Below are 16,080 nucleotides of genomic sequence, written 5' to 3'. Positions count from 1 at the left end.
CTTTCTTCTGCAGGGCCGATGACTGTTTTTGTGCGTCCCGCAAATTGGACGCTGTGGCCACAGAAGCTAAGTTTAAGCAAGACCTTGGATTTAGGATGTTGAACTGTGGGAGGACAGACTTGGTCAAACAAGCTGTGACTTTGCTGGGTCCCGAAGGAATCAACAGCATGAGCGAACAAGTAAGGATATGTCATCTACTGCATTTAAATGATATGACATGATAGAAGCAGTTGAGTATCTATCATGGGTTCTGGATTTGCAGCCATGGGTCATGGGGGCCCACCCTGCACCTAGGCTTCTCCCACGGCGACATCCTTCTAGTGATGTGTTCCGAAAGATGATGCCGCAGAAGAGCTAACAAAAGTTCTGTTACAGTGCCAGAGCCTTTGCGCTCTTTTGCGTAAGCGCCATCTTTCCATCAAAGATGGAACAGAAGGACAAACATAGGGAGATGGCACATAGCAAAGGTAGGCACAGTGGTCAGCACACCACATGGGAGAAGCAATAAGGGAGATGTGTATTCAAACTAGGGGTGAGCGGGTTCGGTTTTACTCGGTTCTTATCGCCACTTTACCGCAAATTCGGCTCGATTTTATTCGCTATCCAAAACACGTGTTCGGCGATAGCCAATAAAAAGATCCGAGTAAAACCGAGTAAAACCGAACCCGCTCACCCCTAATTCAAACAGGTACAGGAGTGGCCACTTCATGGTAGAGGTGGGGGGAGATGGTTGGAGCACTGCGCTCAGGCCCTCCCATTTCTTTATACGCCCTTGGATATAAGTTATATCATTATTATTGGCAGTGACGAGTCCTGTCAACTGAGTCCTGTTATTTAGCTCTTTAAGATATAGACGTTATGTTACTTTAATTTACCCTTGCCAGGATCTAATGGAGTAAGCCACTGTTAGGGTTAGGTAGATTTATGAAATCTTGGAGAGAGATAAAGTGGAGATAAAATACCAACCAATCAGTTTGTAAAGCCGCATACACACTAGACGATGTGTGTATGCAGCGACATCATCAGTGGCGGTCCCGGCACAGGGTGCCACCATTGACAAGTGTATACACAGTTGCCGAGGCCGACCTGTGTCAAACGAGGGCGGGGGGGATTTAGCAGGGCTTCACTCACGATATCCCCAGATTGGGTTGCATGTACAGCCGACTGGGGATATCGTTAAAGACACATGGGAGTGTGCATCATTGTTCGTTCAGACCATATACACTAGACTATATGAGCGATATATCGTGGAACGATATCGTTATCATTCATAGCGTTCATTTTTATCATCTAGTGTGTACGCGGCATAACTGTCACTTTACAGTGCTAGAAAAGTGACAGTTAGAAGCTGGCTGGTTACTATGAGCAACTTTTTCCGTTTAACTTTCTCCAAGTTTTGATAACTCTCCCCCTCATTATGGCTTCCCCTCTGTTTATCTCCTTCTCTTTATTCTTAATGTGGGACCTATATTATTGTCTTATACTACGTATCTTCAAAAACAAACCAGGGCTTTGGTGCCGATGTATTAAATTTTCTAATAAGGACAAATGTAGATGTTGCCTAAAACAACCAATCACATTCCAGCTATCGTTTTATTTAATGTACTAGATAAATTATAGCTTACAACTGATTGATTGCTATGGGTAACTTCTCCATTTATCCTCTTTAGATTTCATATAATCTAAGGTCTTCTTAATTTCAGTTACCAGTTGTGTATAAGGTTTTATCGTTTGTTCAGTTCAGTTGAGTTACAGTATTGAAATAAAGAACTAAAAAATAGAAGTCATATCATATTCATCCGACCCCAGGGGCATCTTAAGAGAGGTGGGGGCCCGTGTGCACTCTCTGTGCGGGGCCCCCTCCTCTCTCCCCGGTGGCCGGCAGCCAACTGACGCGACTAGCCAGCCACTGGAGCCTTAGTAGACTCCGGGCACTAGAGTGTGCCCAGAGTCTACTGCGCATGCACAGAATGCCGGAAAATGGCTGTGGCGGACATTTTTCCGGTGTTCTGTGCATGCGCAGTAGACTCCGGGCACACTCTAGTGCCCAGAGTCTACTGCGCATGCGCAGAACACCGGAAAAATGGCCGCGGCGGCCATTTTCCAGTGTTCTGAGCAGCGCAGACACCCGACGTGGGACCACGGACAGGTAAGTCTAAAATAATATGTGTGCAGTGTGTGCGGGGCCCCCCTTTATAGAAATGCCACTGTCCCACCGTTACCTCACCCTCACCTTGCTGAATACAGTAGGTATCAGTTAGTCTGGACATTATACTCCGCCAGTGGCATCACAGGGGCTTGCAGGGGGTGCGGTCCACACTCGGGTGTCAAGAGAGTCGGCACTACACACATGGCAATCCGGGGATACCCCCCGCCCCCATAATAAGAACAAGGGTTCGGACCGTGAGGTGAGGCCACACCCCCTGCCCACGATGCCACCTTTTTGGCTGTGGCACAGTTGGAAGCCACTGTAGATGAGTGGTTCGGTCTTCCTGAAAACTGACCACACACGAACTTTGGCATTGTGAGTAGAACCAAGTCCCGGCTCAGGTCTTCCCACAAGTCAGATCTCGGATCTATAAACCAGATCTCGTGTATTTTGGATTGCATGTAAGTCCCTTCCTCATGATTTCAGGTGCCAAAATTGTTCAAAATTTACCAGAAATAACTGGAATGAATGTTATTGATAATACTGTAGGAACAAAATCAGGCCCAAGTTACATGATTCTAGCTGTTTTTATAAATTTTTTAAAGAATCCAAAACCGAACCAAAACACCTGAGAGTGATTTTTCCAAAAACAAAACCTTTGAGGGTGGTTCTGCCAAAACCAAAACACAAGGGTCCAAAGCATCTATTGTATAAAAACAGGCTGCAAGTGACACTGAGGGTTTGCCCTGACTGTTCTGTTGTATGCACTATTGACATCTCAATCAATGTTAAATTCGTCAACAAGGCAGACGCAACAATTTTCTGCAAGAAAATATTTTTAATAAACTAAATTTTGCCACCATTTGAATTTACCTGTTTTTCTCAGCAAATAAATAATGTTTTATAGCCAAGAATACATATCAATTGTGAAGTGAATTCACACTTATCCTCTCATGTTTGCAAAATAATCAAGGGAGCTGAAAATCTCAGCAGAAAACCTGGGACAGGACGCAAATCACGTGACCTGAAACCATGTGACTAAAAAAAGACTGAAATATTAAATAGAGTTGATATTTACGTTATTGAATGTTGGTTTCCTCTAGGGAATGACTCCACTGATGTACGCCTGTGTTAGGGGTGATGAAGCAATGGTACAAATGCTTTTGGATGCTGGGGCAGAACTCAATGTTGAGGTGAGAAAACCAAAATACAATTAGCAATTCTTACTGATTACTTCTGTTCAAATACAATCGGGCATTTTCAGTGCTGAAGACACCTAATCAGTGGAGGCTGCCATTTTGTATCTGAATCAGCATTCAGCTAATTCATTAACTGTGAACTAGTGGCTTCACCAATTATGAGGTGCAAAGCTATTTTTAAGTGTATAGACAACAATAGGTTGCTCACAAAATGGCTGCCTCACCTGAGCGTAGGCTATGGTAATTCTTGAATGCACAATAGTCTATTGATCATTTATGTATTTATGACACAGTAACCAGGTCTCTGCTTGTTCATTGTAGAATTACATGAACCAAAATAATTTGACTCACAACTGTATGAATAATTTTTTTAATTGAGGTCCCAAGCACGGCGCACAAGTTTCCGTCTGTTCATCCAGAAACCTATCACTGGACTGCACTGACATTCGCTGTCCTCCAGGGGCATATTCCAGTTGTGCAGGTAGTATATATTTATTCTACATGCTCTCTGTCTATATAATATTGTGTCTGTTGAAGTAGGGAGAGTGGGATGTGGTATTATAGTAGTTATAATAACTGATTATTGAGGTGTATTGGCTGTGTGACTTTCCCCAGGTTTTTTTGAACAATAATTTTTATTGGATTTTTGTTTTTGTTTTTTTTGCAATTAAAAAAGAAGGGGTGCAGAAAAAAAAAGGAATGGGAAGAAAAAAACATGGGGGGTACAGGCAAATATCATTCAAGAAAAATAAAACATTGCATTGAACCAAAAAAAAAATCAAAATCAGTGTATGACATACACAAATAGTAGAGGACACTCCACAACTGCATTAGACAAACCAAAATACAGAACACATCAAAACCTTGAAATATCAGTTTGTGTTTATTGGAAGGCATGGACCCACCATGATGAATTCATGCCAGCTGAACCACTTTATCATTGGTGAGTTAGCAGAAGAAGAATATGGGCAGTTCAAAGTTTCCATCAGGAAGCTATAATTTATTTTGGACTTTATCAAAGAAAGGGGGGGGATGTTTATCCTGCTTCCAGAACTGAGCAATGGCTGCCTTGGTAGCAATAAGTACATGACCTATAAAATACCTGTTGTTAACTGGGACATCATCCTGGAATATATGTAAAAGAGCAGTGGAGGGGGACAAAGACAGCCACAGTCCGGGAACCTTCAGGATCAAAACCTCTACTTCCAGCCAAAGGGGGCGTATAACAGGGCAATTCCAGAAAATATGGAAGATCTCACCAATTTGACCACATGCACGCTAACATAAACTAGATTGGGAAGGCCAAATTTTGTGTAATCTATCTGGGGTCAAATAAATGCGATAGAGTAATTTCATATACATTTCAATATGTGAAATACATCTAGACATTTTAAATATAGAAAAATATATTTGGGACCATACATGTGGATCTAGACATATATTTAGGTGGTGTTCCCATTTAATAATAGCTGGTAATTTATCTGGTTCTTCCACTGTAAGTATTAGAGAGTACCAAAAAGATATACAGTACCTCTTTTTCGGGAGATTGAAGATATAAAAAACATGGGGAGGAATCATACCAGTTGAGCCTATCAAGTGTGGAAAGGATTGAATCCAGTGCCTGACTTGAAGGAATTTATAGAAATCTCTAGAGGGGATGGAGAAGCTAGCTTGTAATTGGGGAAGGAAAGGAGGGTATTATTTATAAAGAGGTCACGGAGGGTATAGATACCAACCATTGAGGTGCCAGGAGAATAAATTTACATTTGGGATTAAATATGATAAGCCCTGAATAGAAAGGTAGGGAGATGGCAGGTTAAATTGTAGAAGGGTAGATAGGCCATTCTACGCTTTGAGAGAAGCTAGTGTTGCCCTGGACATAGATTTTAAAGAGACTCTAGAGCTGGATGGAATCCAGAGTAAGTCGCAGAGTGGGAATTTACCTAGTATATCGCTTTCCAGCCTAACCCAAGGTTTAGGGTTAAGAACATTTGACCAATCACTAAGCTGATCGACCAAGCACGCAGCTTGATAGAGTGCTAGATTGGGGTAAGTCAAGCCTCCTGATGATCTAGACATCATTAGATATTTCTTAGCAATCCTGGCTCTCTTATTATTCCAAATATATTTATTCAGCACTGCATAAAATCTATTTAACCATGAGGGAGGGAGGGTCCTGGGAATTTACCTAAATAAGTACATGAGTTTAGGAAGAAGAGTCATCTTGACGGCCGCCATTCTGCCCATCCAGAAGACCTCATGGTTCATCCAATCTTTTGTGAAGGCACTAAATTGGTTCAACAGAGGGCCATAATTATATTCAAGAAGAGTGTATTCTTTAGCTGACAAAGAGATACCCAGATAACGGAGAGACAGGGTTTGCCAGTTATAATTATAACGAGATTTAAAGGAATACAGGAGCTGGGGTGGAACATTTATTGCTAATACTTCCGTTTTAGATGCGTTTAATTTATAATATGAGGCCGCAGAATAATCATGAAGCAACTGTTGTAAATTTGGGAGAGAGGTTTCCGGATGTGTTACAAACAGAAGGACGTCGTCCGCAAAAAGGCAAATTCTATGTTGTGACCCATTTATGAGAACACCATGAAGGAGGGGGGTGGTGCAGATATTTTCTGCTAAAGGTTCTATTGCTAAAACAAAAATTAAGGGAGATAAGGGGCAACCCTGTCTGGTGCTATTGCTTATGGGGAACAAAGAAGACAGGAAACCATTGCAACATACACGTGCTCCAGGTAAACTATAAAGTGCAAGAATGGCATCTAAGAACCATCCTGAAAAAAACAAATTTGGAAAGTACAGCCTTCATGTATCCCCAGTGTAACCTATCGAAGGCTTTCTCGGCGTTTAATGAAAGCACCAGAAGCGGGTCCCTTACCTGTGTAAAATGCTCAGTAATATTCAAGGCTCTTCGTGTGTTGTCTGGAACTTGTCGGCCCAACACAAAGCCCACCTGGTCTGGGTTGATTAAATCAGGGAGCAACGGATTCAATCTATTGGCTACCATTTTTGCATATAATTTAATATCAGTGTTCAGTAGGGCTATGGGCCTATAATTTTGGGCATGTGTGGGGTCCTTGCCTAGTTTGAGGATGGTAATAATTCAAGCCTCAAGCATTTTTTAGGAGGGAATGAGCCTGAATTGGTCCCCGCTTCAAACACCTGCACCAGTGCCAAAATGAGATCTGACTGAAACTCCATATAAAAAGTTGTTAGAGAAGCCATCAGGCACAGGTGTTTTATCACGTTTCAAGGATTTGATGGCATCTCTCACTTCTCCCTCTGTCCAGGGAGTGTTTAAGGATGTCTAAAGACTGGTCGGTAAGGGAGGGCAGGGAAGATCTGAAAGAAAAGCAGAGATTTTCTCTGATGTGGGTTGAGCTGTGTGTACATCATCTTTCAGATTATCAAGGCGAGAATAATATTCTGCAAAAGTCTTAGAGAGGTCTAGTGGATTGGTCAGTTTGGCTCCAGAACAATTATACAAGGCCCGAACTGAACATGAGCCTCTTTTCATCTCAGCTTCCGGGCTAGGAGGCGGGATGCCCTATTACCATCAACATAGAATCTTTGATTCATCCTATCAATAGTGAATTTGATCTTTTTCAAACTCTTCCCTAACTTTTAAAATTTCTTGTAAGAGTATGGAATTGGAAGGGTCAGATTTATGTTGATCTTCTAGGGTCCAAAGTCTAGCTTCTACTTCATTTTGCTTTTGAGCTTCTTGGCGCTTAATTCTAGATGCTACCTGAATTACCGATCCTCTAAAGAACTACCTTAAGGGCGCACCAAAAATTAGAGGGTGTAGTATCCATGGGCTTATTATATTGGAGATAATCTGAAAGAGCGGACTGGATGGCCTGATTCGCCTCCACAGAGGCTAGAAGAAAGTTATTGAATCTCCATGGTCTGGTGGAGGGGAAAGACCCACTACAGTCCCATTGAAGTGTCAAGGGGGCATGGTCAGACCATGTGATAGGAAGGACATTTGAACCTCTAACCTGTTGTAGTGACCAATTTATCCATAAGGGCAAGATCGATCCTGGAATATGATCCATGCACATGAAAGAGAAAGGTGTAATCACGGGTCGTAGGGTGTATAGCTCGCCATTCATCATACAGACCATACTCCAGGACCAACCGACTAAAGACCCCTGAAGCACCAGTAGGATCAGCAAAAGCACCACCACCTGCATTATTAGATTTATCCAATCGAAGGATCTATGACTAGATTAAAGTCACCAAGTAGAATAATCTGACCTGAACACACCTTCTGGATAACCCTGAAAAATAATAAAGGACATTTGACCAATATTTGGGGCATATACAGATGCTATAGTAACAGCTTTCCCCTCTAACTCCCCTATCAGAACAAGATATCTACCCAGGGGATCGGCTACTTGGGATTTTAAAACAAAGTTACAGTTGCGGTGACAAAGGATTGCCACTCCTTTTTTTTTAGTGGGGCCAGAAGCAGAATAGCCAGACGGGTAATAAGGGTCGGAAAAGGTAGGAGAGGCATCTTTGGGGAACTGGTTTTTTTTTTGAATCGCTATAACATACATTTTGTGGGTTCTAAAATAGCAGAGGGCAATCCTACGTTTCTGAGGGGAGTTTAATCCCTTAGCGTTACTAGACATGAAATTCACTATCTTAACAAATCTAAAGAAATGCTGAGGCAAAGCAAGAACATCCTATCTATACTGGGTTGATCAACACTGACATAGAGAAATGCAAAAAAGATAAACATCATATAGCCTGTAGACATAATGGGGGGGAGGGAAAGGACACAAAGGGGGGAAAAGGGGTGAAAGGGGACATAAACATAAATGACTCCACGGCGGGAGTCAGAGGGGCCACAAAATAAAGTGGCGAAAATGGTAGAACAACGGGGGTAGTGACACAGTAACAATAGTATAAAACGCACCATATATACTGTACCTAAAATGGCATATATTACTTGAAATGAAGAAATTAAGCCTGTTATGGCAATAGTAAACATAGAAAACGGCAATACAAATACACATTGCATCAATCAACATTGAAAACAAATATAATTATAAATATAGTTACGTTGATCTATATCTTAGAGGCTTGTAAAAAAGGCAATTGGAGTTGTAAGGAACTGTATGAACTATAAGGACTCAAAGAGATGTCCAACAGCCACTATAGGTGAAACACTGCAAACATAGAAACAAGAACTAAGCTGGAGTGAGGAAGTGCAGGCAGTAAAACAATCAGCCATTATTGCCCGCTGTGGACCAATCTGAACTAATTGTAGGAATGTGTTCAGTAGATTTAATTTTGGTAGCATACGGGATCCGCCAAAGGTCCAGTGCTTTCATACCGTCTTCCAAGGAGCTTAGCACTTTTGTAGAGCCATCATGAGTGACAATAAGTATCGTTGGGAATCCCCATCTATATGGAATTTGAGCTTGGCGTAAAGCTGATGTGATGCTAAAGAAGGATCTTCTTTTATTTAATGTAGCTGGGGAAAGATCCCCAAGTATTTGTAAGTTGCCCAATGCAGCGGAGGAGGGTCCAGCATCTCTAGATGTTCGAAATAGGCGCTCCTTCACATGGAAGTAGTGCATCCTCATGATAGTGTCTCGCGGAGAGGCCTCAGGGGCATTGCGAGCCTTAGGGAGGCAGTGAATGCGGTCTAAGAGGAATTGTGTGGGAGGCAAGTCCGAGAGTAATTTCTGAAATAGAGCAACAGCAAACTCAGTTTTTCTTAGGCCCCATGCTTTCTGGGTATAGATCTAATTGGAGAATTAGCATTTGAGTAATCGATGAAGAAATGGGGATATGTTATGCGGTGTGTAGCTGCGATGGTGGTGGGAAAATAGTCACATTATAGAGGAATTAGAGCCATGGGGGCATACTGAAACGTAGGAGATTCCTTGTGGAGTAATGTATCACATTAGCCACACAATGGCAGTAGAGTTTCACTGTTGGAGACCATTAAGAGATAAATGCACTCATAGCCAAATGGAGCAGATAAATAAAGTAGAAAAATACTACTTCTTATTCACTGCAAGGAGGTAGCATGAAGGGTACCCATATGCAGAGTGAAGGGGAGATAGGGCTGAAAGGGCAGCAAGTAAATGGATGCTCCAGGCCAGCTGTGACAGGCAGGGAGAGTGTGCTGTGGCTCCAATAACTGTGAAAGCGCCGCTTTGCACCCTAACACCCAGCACAACGGAGGAGGCAGAGCAGAGACCCCAGACCAGCCGACAGGTCACTCACCGCAGTCGTTGAGGAGAGGAGTGCAGGGAGCAGGTAGTGAAGAGCCGAGATGGCAGCCGCAGACGCACCAGCAGCAGTCAGGCCCTTGTTAAGGAGGCAAGCAGCCCGGGAGCACAGCGGAGATGTCCCGCTGCCACACCCAGGGTAAGAGGCTTCTCGGCTGTACCGCTGGAGGCAGGTCCGGAGGCCTCGCTGTAGCGCCCGGCGGGAGTCAGCGGGACTTCCGGTCCTGGACTCCAGTCCCCGGATTCAGTTGTGGCACTATGCCTGAATAGAGAAAGGGGGCGTCCAGGTAGCTCAGGGGGTCCCCAAGCACAGGGCACTCAGTAGTGCTACAATGAAGAGATCGGTCTCCACTAAGAGGGGTTCTGGGTAGTCCAGATACAGACTAAAAGGGGCTCTTTTTCAGGGAGAGATCCCAAAGGTGCTTCCTCTCTGTTTCACAGTCAGGCCACGTCCCAGAGTTTCCCCAGGTTTTATCGCAAATAGGAAATAACAATGAGGTAATTGGAACAAAGCTATTCCATCCTCGTACCTGTTTGCTCCTAGTAAAACCATGATTTTTAATGCAAGTGGGAATTGGCCTCATGCATGCCTTTATAAAGCCTCATGAAGCGGTAAATCCAGTCAGGGCCGGCTCTAGGGGTGTTCGACCAGTGCGGTCGAAACTGGGGTGCCACCCATAGAGGGCGCACCCCTCCCCAACATCCCGATTCCAGTACTGTCCCGCTATTCCACCCGTGGGCCAAAGAGGCCGCGGCGGGTGGTCAAATCTAGAGGTTGGGTACCCCCCCCCAACGCGCGCGGCATCCATTTAGTGACAGGAGAGGGCTGGGGGAAGCCCAGCTAGTGAGGCTCCCCCCCCAGCCTGACGTTGTTTGGGGGCACACCTTCAAATAACGTCACATAGGAGGCGTGGCCTATGGTAATTAGGTCATGCCCCCATTTATAGGGGGCGCAATGTAGGGGCGTTCTAGAGAGAGCCCGGCACAGGGTGCTGCGACCCCTGGAGCAGGCCCTGATTCCAGTCCATTGGCATTCTTCTGTACCTTCCTCACCCTGGGAATGGTTCCAACGCATAGATTTCTTTATGTCAATGGATTACATTTTTCACTCGACCCCTGAAAAGCACTCTGCGTATGTGACACTATGGTTTAGTTGGATGGACTTTAAAACTTCCTCCTCCTACAAGGATCTGATACCCCGGGATCAAGTATAAGTATTGGTTTTGATAGGTTATAATATGTAGCTTTGGTTATACATTTGCCAACTAGATCTTGAATGGCCACATACTTTTATTATATACAGGTTGAGTCTCCCATATCCAAATATTCCGAAATACGGAATATTTTCAGCATGACTGAGATAATGAAACCTTTGATTTTTGATGGTTTAATGTACATAAACTTTGTCTAAGGCACAAATTATTAAAAATATTGTATAAAATAACCTTCAGGCTGTGTGTATAAGGTGTATAAGAAACATAAATGGATTTCATGTATGTACACAAACTTTTTTTGATGCACAAAATTATAAAAAATATTGTCTAAAATGACCTGCAGGCTGTGTGTATAAGGTGTATATAACACATAAATGCATTCTGTGTGTATATTTGGGTCCCATTTCCAAGACATTTAATTATAACATGCAATTATCCCAAGCATTTTGGATATGGGAGACTCAACCTGTAGTAGATATCTTCGTTCTGCCCTATATCATTCCTTATGTCCCCCCCCCCCTTCCCTGTTGTGTCTGTTTTGTACTAAGTTATTATGTTTTTTATTGTATTATTTTTCTGCAATTTACTGGATATATGCAAATTGTATTTGAAAATAAAGAATTTATAAAGCCTCGTGAAGGTGTGTTCCACTGACTGACGTGGCACATTTATTACCTCCATGACGTGTCTAACAAACTGAAATAAAGGGAGAGGCCTTTTTCGTGGAAGCCATTTTGTACATCCTCCCAATACTCAAGGAGGAAGAGTTATAAAAAAAATTCCTCTGGATAAGGGAAAAGTTAGAACTATTTAATTGAAAACCGACACTTTTAAAAAGTTGGTGACTTGTAATGACCCCAAATTTTTACTTTGCACTCTTCATATTATATGACAGATTGTTGTTGTAAATTCATTTTCTCATCAGATTATGGGCCTGATTCAGCAAGGAACGCAGTTGCTTATACGCATGCAATCGGCCGATTGTTGCGTACTGCGCATGCATATGCATCACAGTGCGCGTACTAGGCATTGCGATCGGGACTGCGATCGCAGAGGCTACACAGACCCATCGCGGAGTGATTGACAGGAAGTGCCGTTTGCGGGTGGTAACGCGGGGTGGTCGGGCGAACACAGGCTTGCCAGTGCATTTCATTGGCGTTACAGGGGCGTGCATAAATTAGCCACTGCGATACCAGACGCAGCCTGAGGCCTCATATCGTGCACTGAAAGAGCAATTCCTGAGTAAGGTCTGACCTGCCTTAACTGTGCGTCTGGGTCCGTTGTTACTCGATTGTACCGATGTTTTCGCAGTCTTTGCTAAACATTACGAATGTGCGTGTAAGGTAAAGTGGGCGTCCTTATGTAGTGCTGCAGCGGCACTGCGATCGCTATGGATTGGCATATTATCGCAGTGAAACTGCATGCGTACACAATATTGCGTTCCGTAGTGATTCAGGCCTTATATACAAAACTTGTGGTACTTTATTCACACTGCATTTACTTATTATAACCAGAACTATTAACCATGCCTGCATGGTTAATATCATGCTAATTTCACTTCTAATATACACCTCGTATATGTGTTTCTGCCCACAGTTACTCTTGGATGCAGGTGCTAACGTGGAAGGATCTTTAGAAGCCAGGGAGGAGAATTATTCAGAAACTCCGTTGCAATTGGCAGCAGCCGCAGGTATATTAAGTAGGACTCTGAATAATGGAGAACATTGTGGGTATACACCATATTGAACTGCAGATCAGACACCTAAAGACTTGACTCTAATAATCTGGAATTAAAAATTATGCGATTGTGTGTAAGTGCATCCGCCACCTACACACGCAGGCGGCAGACATTTTGTGTGCTGAATCAATATTCAGTCTGTCATCTCTCTAGAAACTAGTGACATCACTGAAGTATTCTTTTATTGTGTATGTGAATCTTGTAATATTTAATCACAAGTGTTCCACTTCTCAGTTGTGTCACTGGTACTTAGTAAACCTGTAATCTGCTCAGTCATCCCACAAAATGGCTGCCTCAGAAGCCTGCCACTAAGTTTCTGAGGGGTTGTTGTATCAAGCCTTTGAGAGAGATAAAGTTGAGAAGTGGCCCAAAGCAACCAGTCAGCTTCTAAGTGTCATTTCATAGACTGTGCTAGATAAATGATAGAAGCTGATTGGTTGCTTTGGGCAACTTCTCCACTTTATCTCACCCCGTGGCTTGATACATCTCCCCCTTAGTGATTGGAATGGCTGCATTTTCTTGAACCTTTTAGTAGCCCACAAGATGGCTGCCTATACTGTGTATATAGTCAACAGGTACAGTTAAAGGCATGTTATAAATGCAAAACATTAATTGAACATTAACTTCTTCTCCGATGACTGCAGGAAACTTTGAGCTTGTGAGTTTACTGCTGGAACGCGGAGGAGATCCAATGATAGGGACAATGTACCGAAATGGGATTTCTACGGCACCTCAAGGAGATATGAACTCTTTCAGCCAAGCGGCTGCACACGGGCACAGGTAATTTATAAATAGACTGGCGCAGAGTGTCTTACTCATAATGTTTGTTGTTCTCTAAATGTTTGTAGCTGTATCTGCTTCAGTGGCGCCAAGTGACAGCGCTCAGTCCCTCACTGACAGGGACTGAGCTATTTACTGAAACAATTATATAAATACAGTAACACTGCTAAAATATTATGCAAATCATTTGAGGTTAGTGGGTCTTTGCACTAGTTTTTTGGGGTTTGTTGCTACCCTCTTGAAATGAGGAGGGCAGACTAGATGGGACAAGTTGTTCTTATCTGCTGTCAAATTCTATCTTTCTATATGTTTCTATGAGGAACATTAGCATTAGAAGATTTATTCTTGGGGTTTCTACTTGCTTTTATTTAAAGCCACATATCAGTCACATAGCAGTACTTTCTAGGCACAGAGAATTTGGTATAAAAGATCTACCTTAAAAAGATAGACAGTGTCTATATAGACCCCACATGGTAGACAGTCAATAGGTAGACAGGGACAAAAGTTCAACTCACAAAAGGTTGACAGTGATGAAGATAGTTGGCACACAAATGGTCGACACATTTTTATTTTTTTTTCTAACCCTAATCTTCACCCTAACCCTCCCCATGGTGCCTAACCCTAACACTCCCTCCTTGTGCCTAATCCTAGCACCGTCGGTGTAAGTGCCTAACCCTAACCGTCCCTCCAAGTGCCTAACCCGAACCCTCCGGTAAGTGCTTAACCCTAACCCCAAAAAAAGGTGTCAACCAATTTTGTGTAGACTTTTTGACCCTGTTGACCTTTTCATCCATGTCAATCTTTTGTGTATCGAACTTTTGTACCGATCAACCTGTCAACCTTTTGTACCTGTCTACCTATTGACTGTCTACCTTGTGGTGTCTATCTAGACATTGTCAACCTTTTTAGTGTAGATCTATTGACTGGAACCCCAGAGGAACAGGGGCCTGGGTTTCAGCCTCATATGTTGCCAGTCTACGACAGCTGAGATGCCAGGTGCATCTTTCCCTAGCTCCACTGTCACACAAAGTTCCTTCCATAATTGGATCACTCTCCCTTACTTTGACTGCTGTAAATTTAGGGAGCAAGGCCCAGTGGACAGTCCTATGTCTACGTCTGCCCTGAATCTCTTATCTGGCTGCTGAGTCAAAGCCCATTAAAGCTGGGAGGCACTTTTTATTATCTCTCTGATTGTTCAATTATTCTCAAAGCAGTTATAATTTTTCCAACAAATCTCAATAAATTAATTTATATTGAGGGATAATAACTACGTCCAATGGGAAGATCTGCAGCCGTGGTTTTAATCTGCTTATGTTCTAATTTTTTTTCTATAAACTTAGGAATGTGATTGATCGTGTATTTCTTTAGGAATGTATTTCGGAAGCTACTGTCCCAGCCTGAGAAAGACAAGGGTGACATTTTATCATTGGAAGAGATTCTAGCAGAAGGGACAGATTTGCCTGAAACAACCAACACCTTGTGCCCGAGCCGCAACAGCAAAGCCAAACTAAAGGCGCTGAAGGAGGCCATGTATCATAGCGCTGAACATGGATATGTGGACGTGACCATCGATATAAGAAGCTTAGGTAAATATATGAGTGGCTTGCTGCCTTTACAATATAATGACTATTCATGCAAGAAATAGGGACTATGGGGTTTATGTAAACTATCAAGCAGTGAAAAGCTTGCAGAAGTGGACCAGTGGAGACGTTGCCCATAACAACCAATCAGCTCCTACCTATTATTTTATAGACTGTACTTGATAAATGCTACTTCACAGCTCATTGGTTGCTATGGCAACTGATCCACTGGTCTACTTCTCTAAGCATTTCACTGCTTGATACATAAACCCCTATATTAGGGATGTGCGCCGGACCATTTTTGCCGGATTTGGATTTGGTTCTAATTCGTCGTCCGGCTTTGGATTTGGATTTGGATTTGCCAAACTGCGGTGACTGGCTTTGGATTTGGATTTGGATTTGGATTTTTTTACAAAAATTGACAAAAAAAGCTAAAATCACATAAATTGGTCTTTTTTTTCTTCCTAGAGTATTATTAACCTCAATAACATTAATTTCCAGTCAATTTAGACCATATCACAGCTTATAATATTGTTTTCAACATTATTGGCCAAAGGTTGCAGTGAGCTGACTGGTTACTAAGCGACAAAGCAGCGGCACAACGACACAGACACCACAGTATAAAGCACATCTATGACACATTGCCACACAGCAGTGGCAGAAATTAAAAGTAGTGCACCCACCCAGTGGGGTACGGCCAGCAGAGTCACAGTACTTGTTTACAAAGTGGGCTACGGCCCTAGGAGTCACAGTGCACAATCTTATTCGCATTACACCGCACATAGGGCCTGATTCACATTACACCATAAAGTAGTGTCTCTTATTTATGTTACGACACACAGTAGTGCCCCTTTTACACAATGCCCACAGTAGTGACCCTTTTACACAATGCCCACAGTAGCGGTGTCCCTTACACAATGTCCCCCAGCAGTGGTGCCCCCTATGCAGTCCCCTTAGTAGTAGGGTCCACTATGCAGTGCCCCCAGTAGAATGCCCCCCAGTAGTATGCCCCCCCATTAGCAGGCCCCCCCCAGTAGTATGCCCCCCATTAGCAGGCCCCCCCAGTAGTATGCCCCCCATTAGCATGCCACCCAGTAGTATGCCCCCCCAGTAGTATGGCTCCCCCAGTAGTAGGCTGCCCCAGT

General features: G+C 43.2%; 1 protein-coding gene across 1 annotated transcript in view; it reads left to right on the top strand.

The window, feature by feature from the left end:
- Positions 1–16,080, top strand: part of ABTB3 (ankyrin repeat and BTB domain containing 3) — a 346,709-nt gene that overhangs the window by 271,200 nt on the left and 59,429 nt on the right. The window contains exons 5-10 of the mRNA XM_088478919.1: positions 14–179; positions 3,253–3,342; positions 3,728–3,829; positions 12,434–12,527; positions 13,220–13,355; positions 14,724–14,941. Coding sequence (XP_088335045.1) covers positions 14–179; positions 3,253–3,342; positions 3,728–3,829; positions 12,434–12,527; positions 13,220–13,355; positions 14,724–14,941 — 806 coding nt within the window. The remainder of the gene's footprint in view (positions 1–13; positions 180–3,252; positions 3,343–3,727; positions 3,830–12,433; positions 12,528–13,219; positions 13,356–14,723; positions 14,942–16,080) is intronic.

This window comes from Taudactylus pleione, unplaced genomic scaffold (assembly GCF_031769625.1).
Source record: "Taudactylus pleione unplaced genomic scaffold, aTauple2 ptg000225l, whole genome shotgun sequence".
Classification (NCBI taxonomy): Eukaryota; Metazoa; Chordata; class Amphibia; order Anura; family Myobatrachidae; genus Taudactylus; species Taudactylus pleione.
This window is presented reverse-complemented; position numbering and strand designations above follow the sequence as displayed.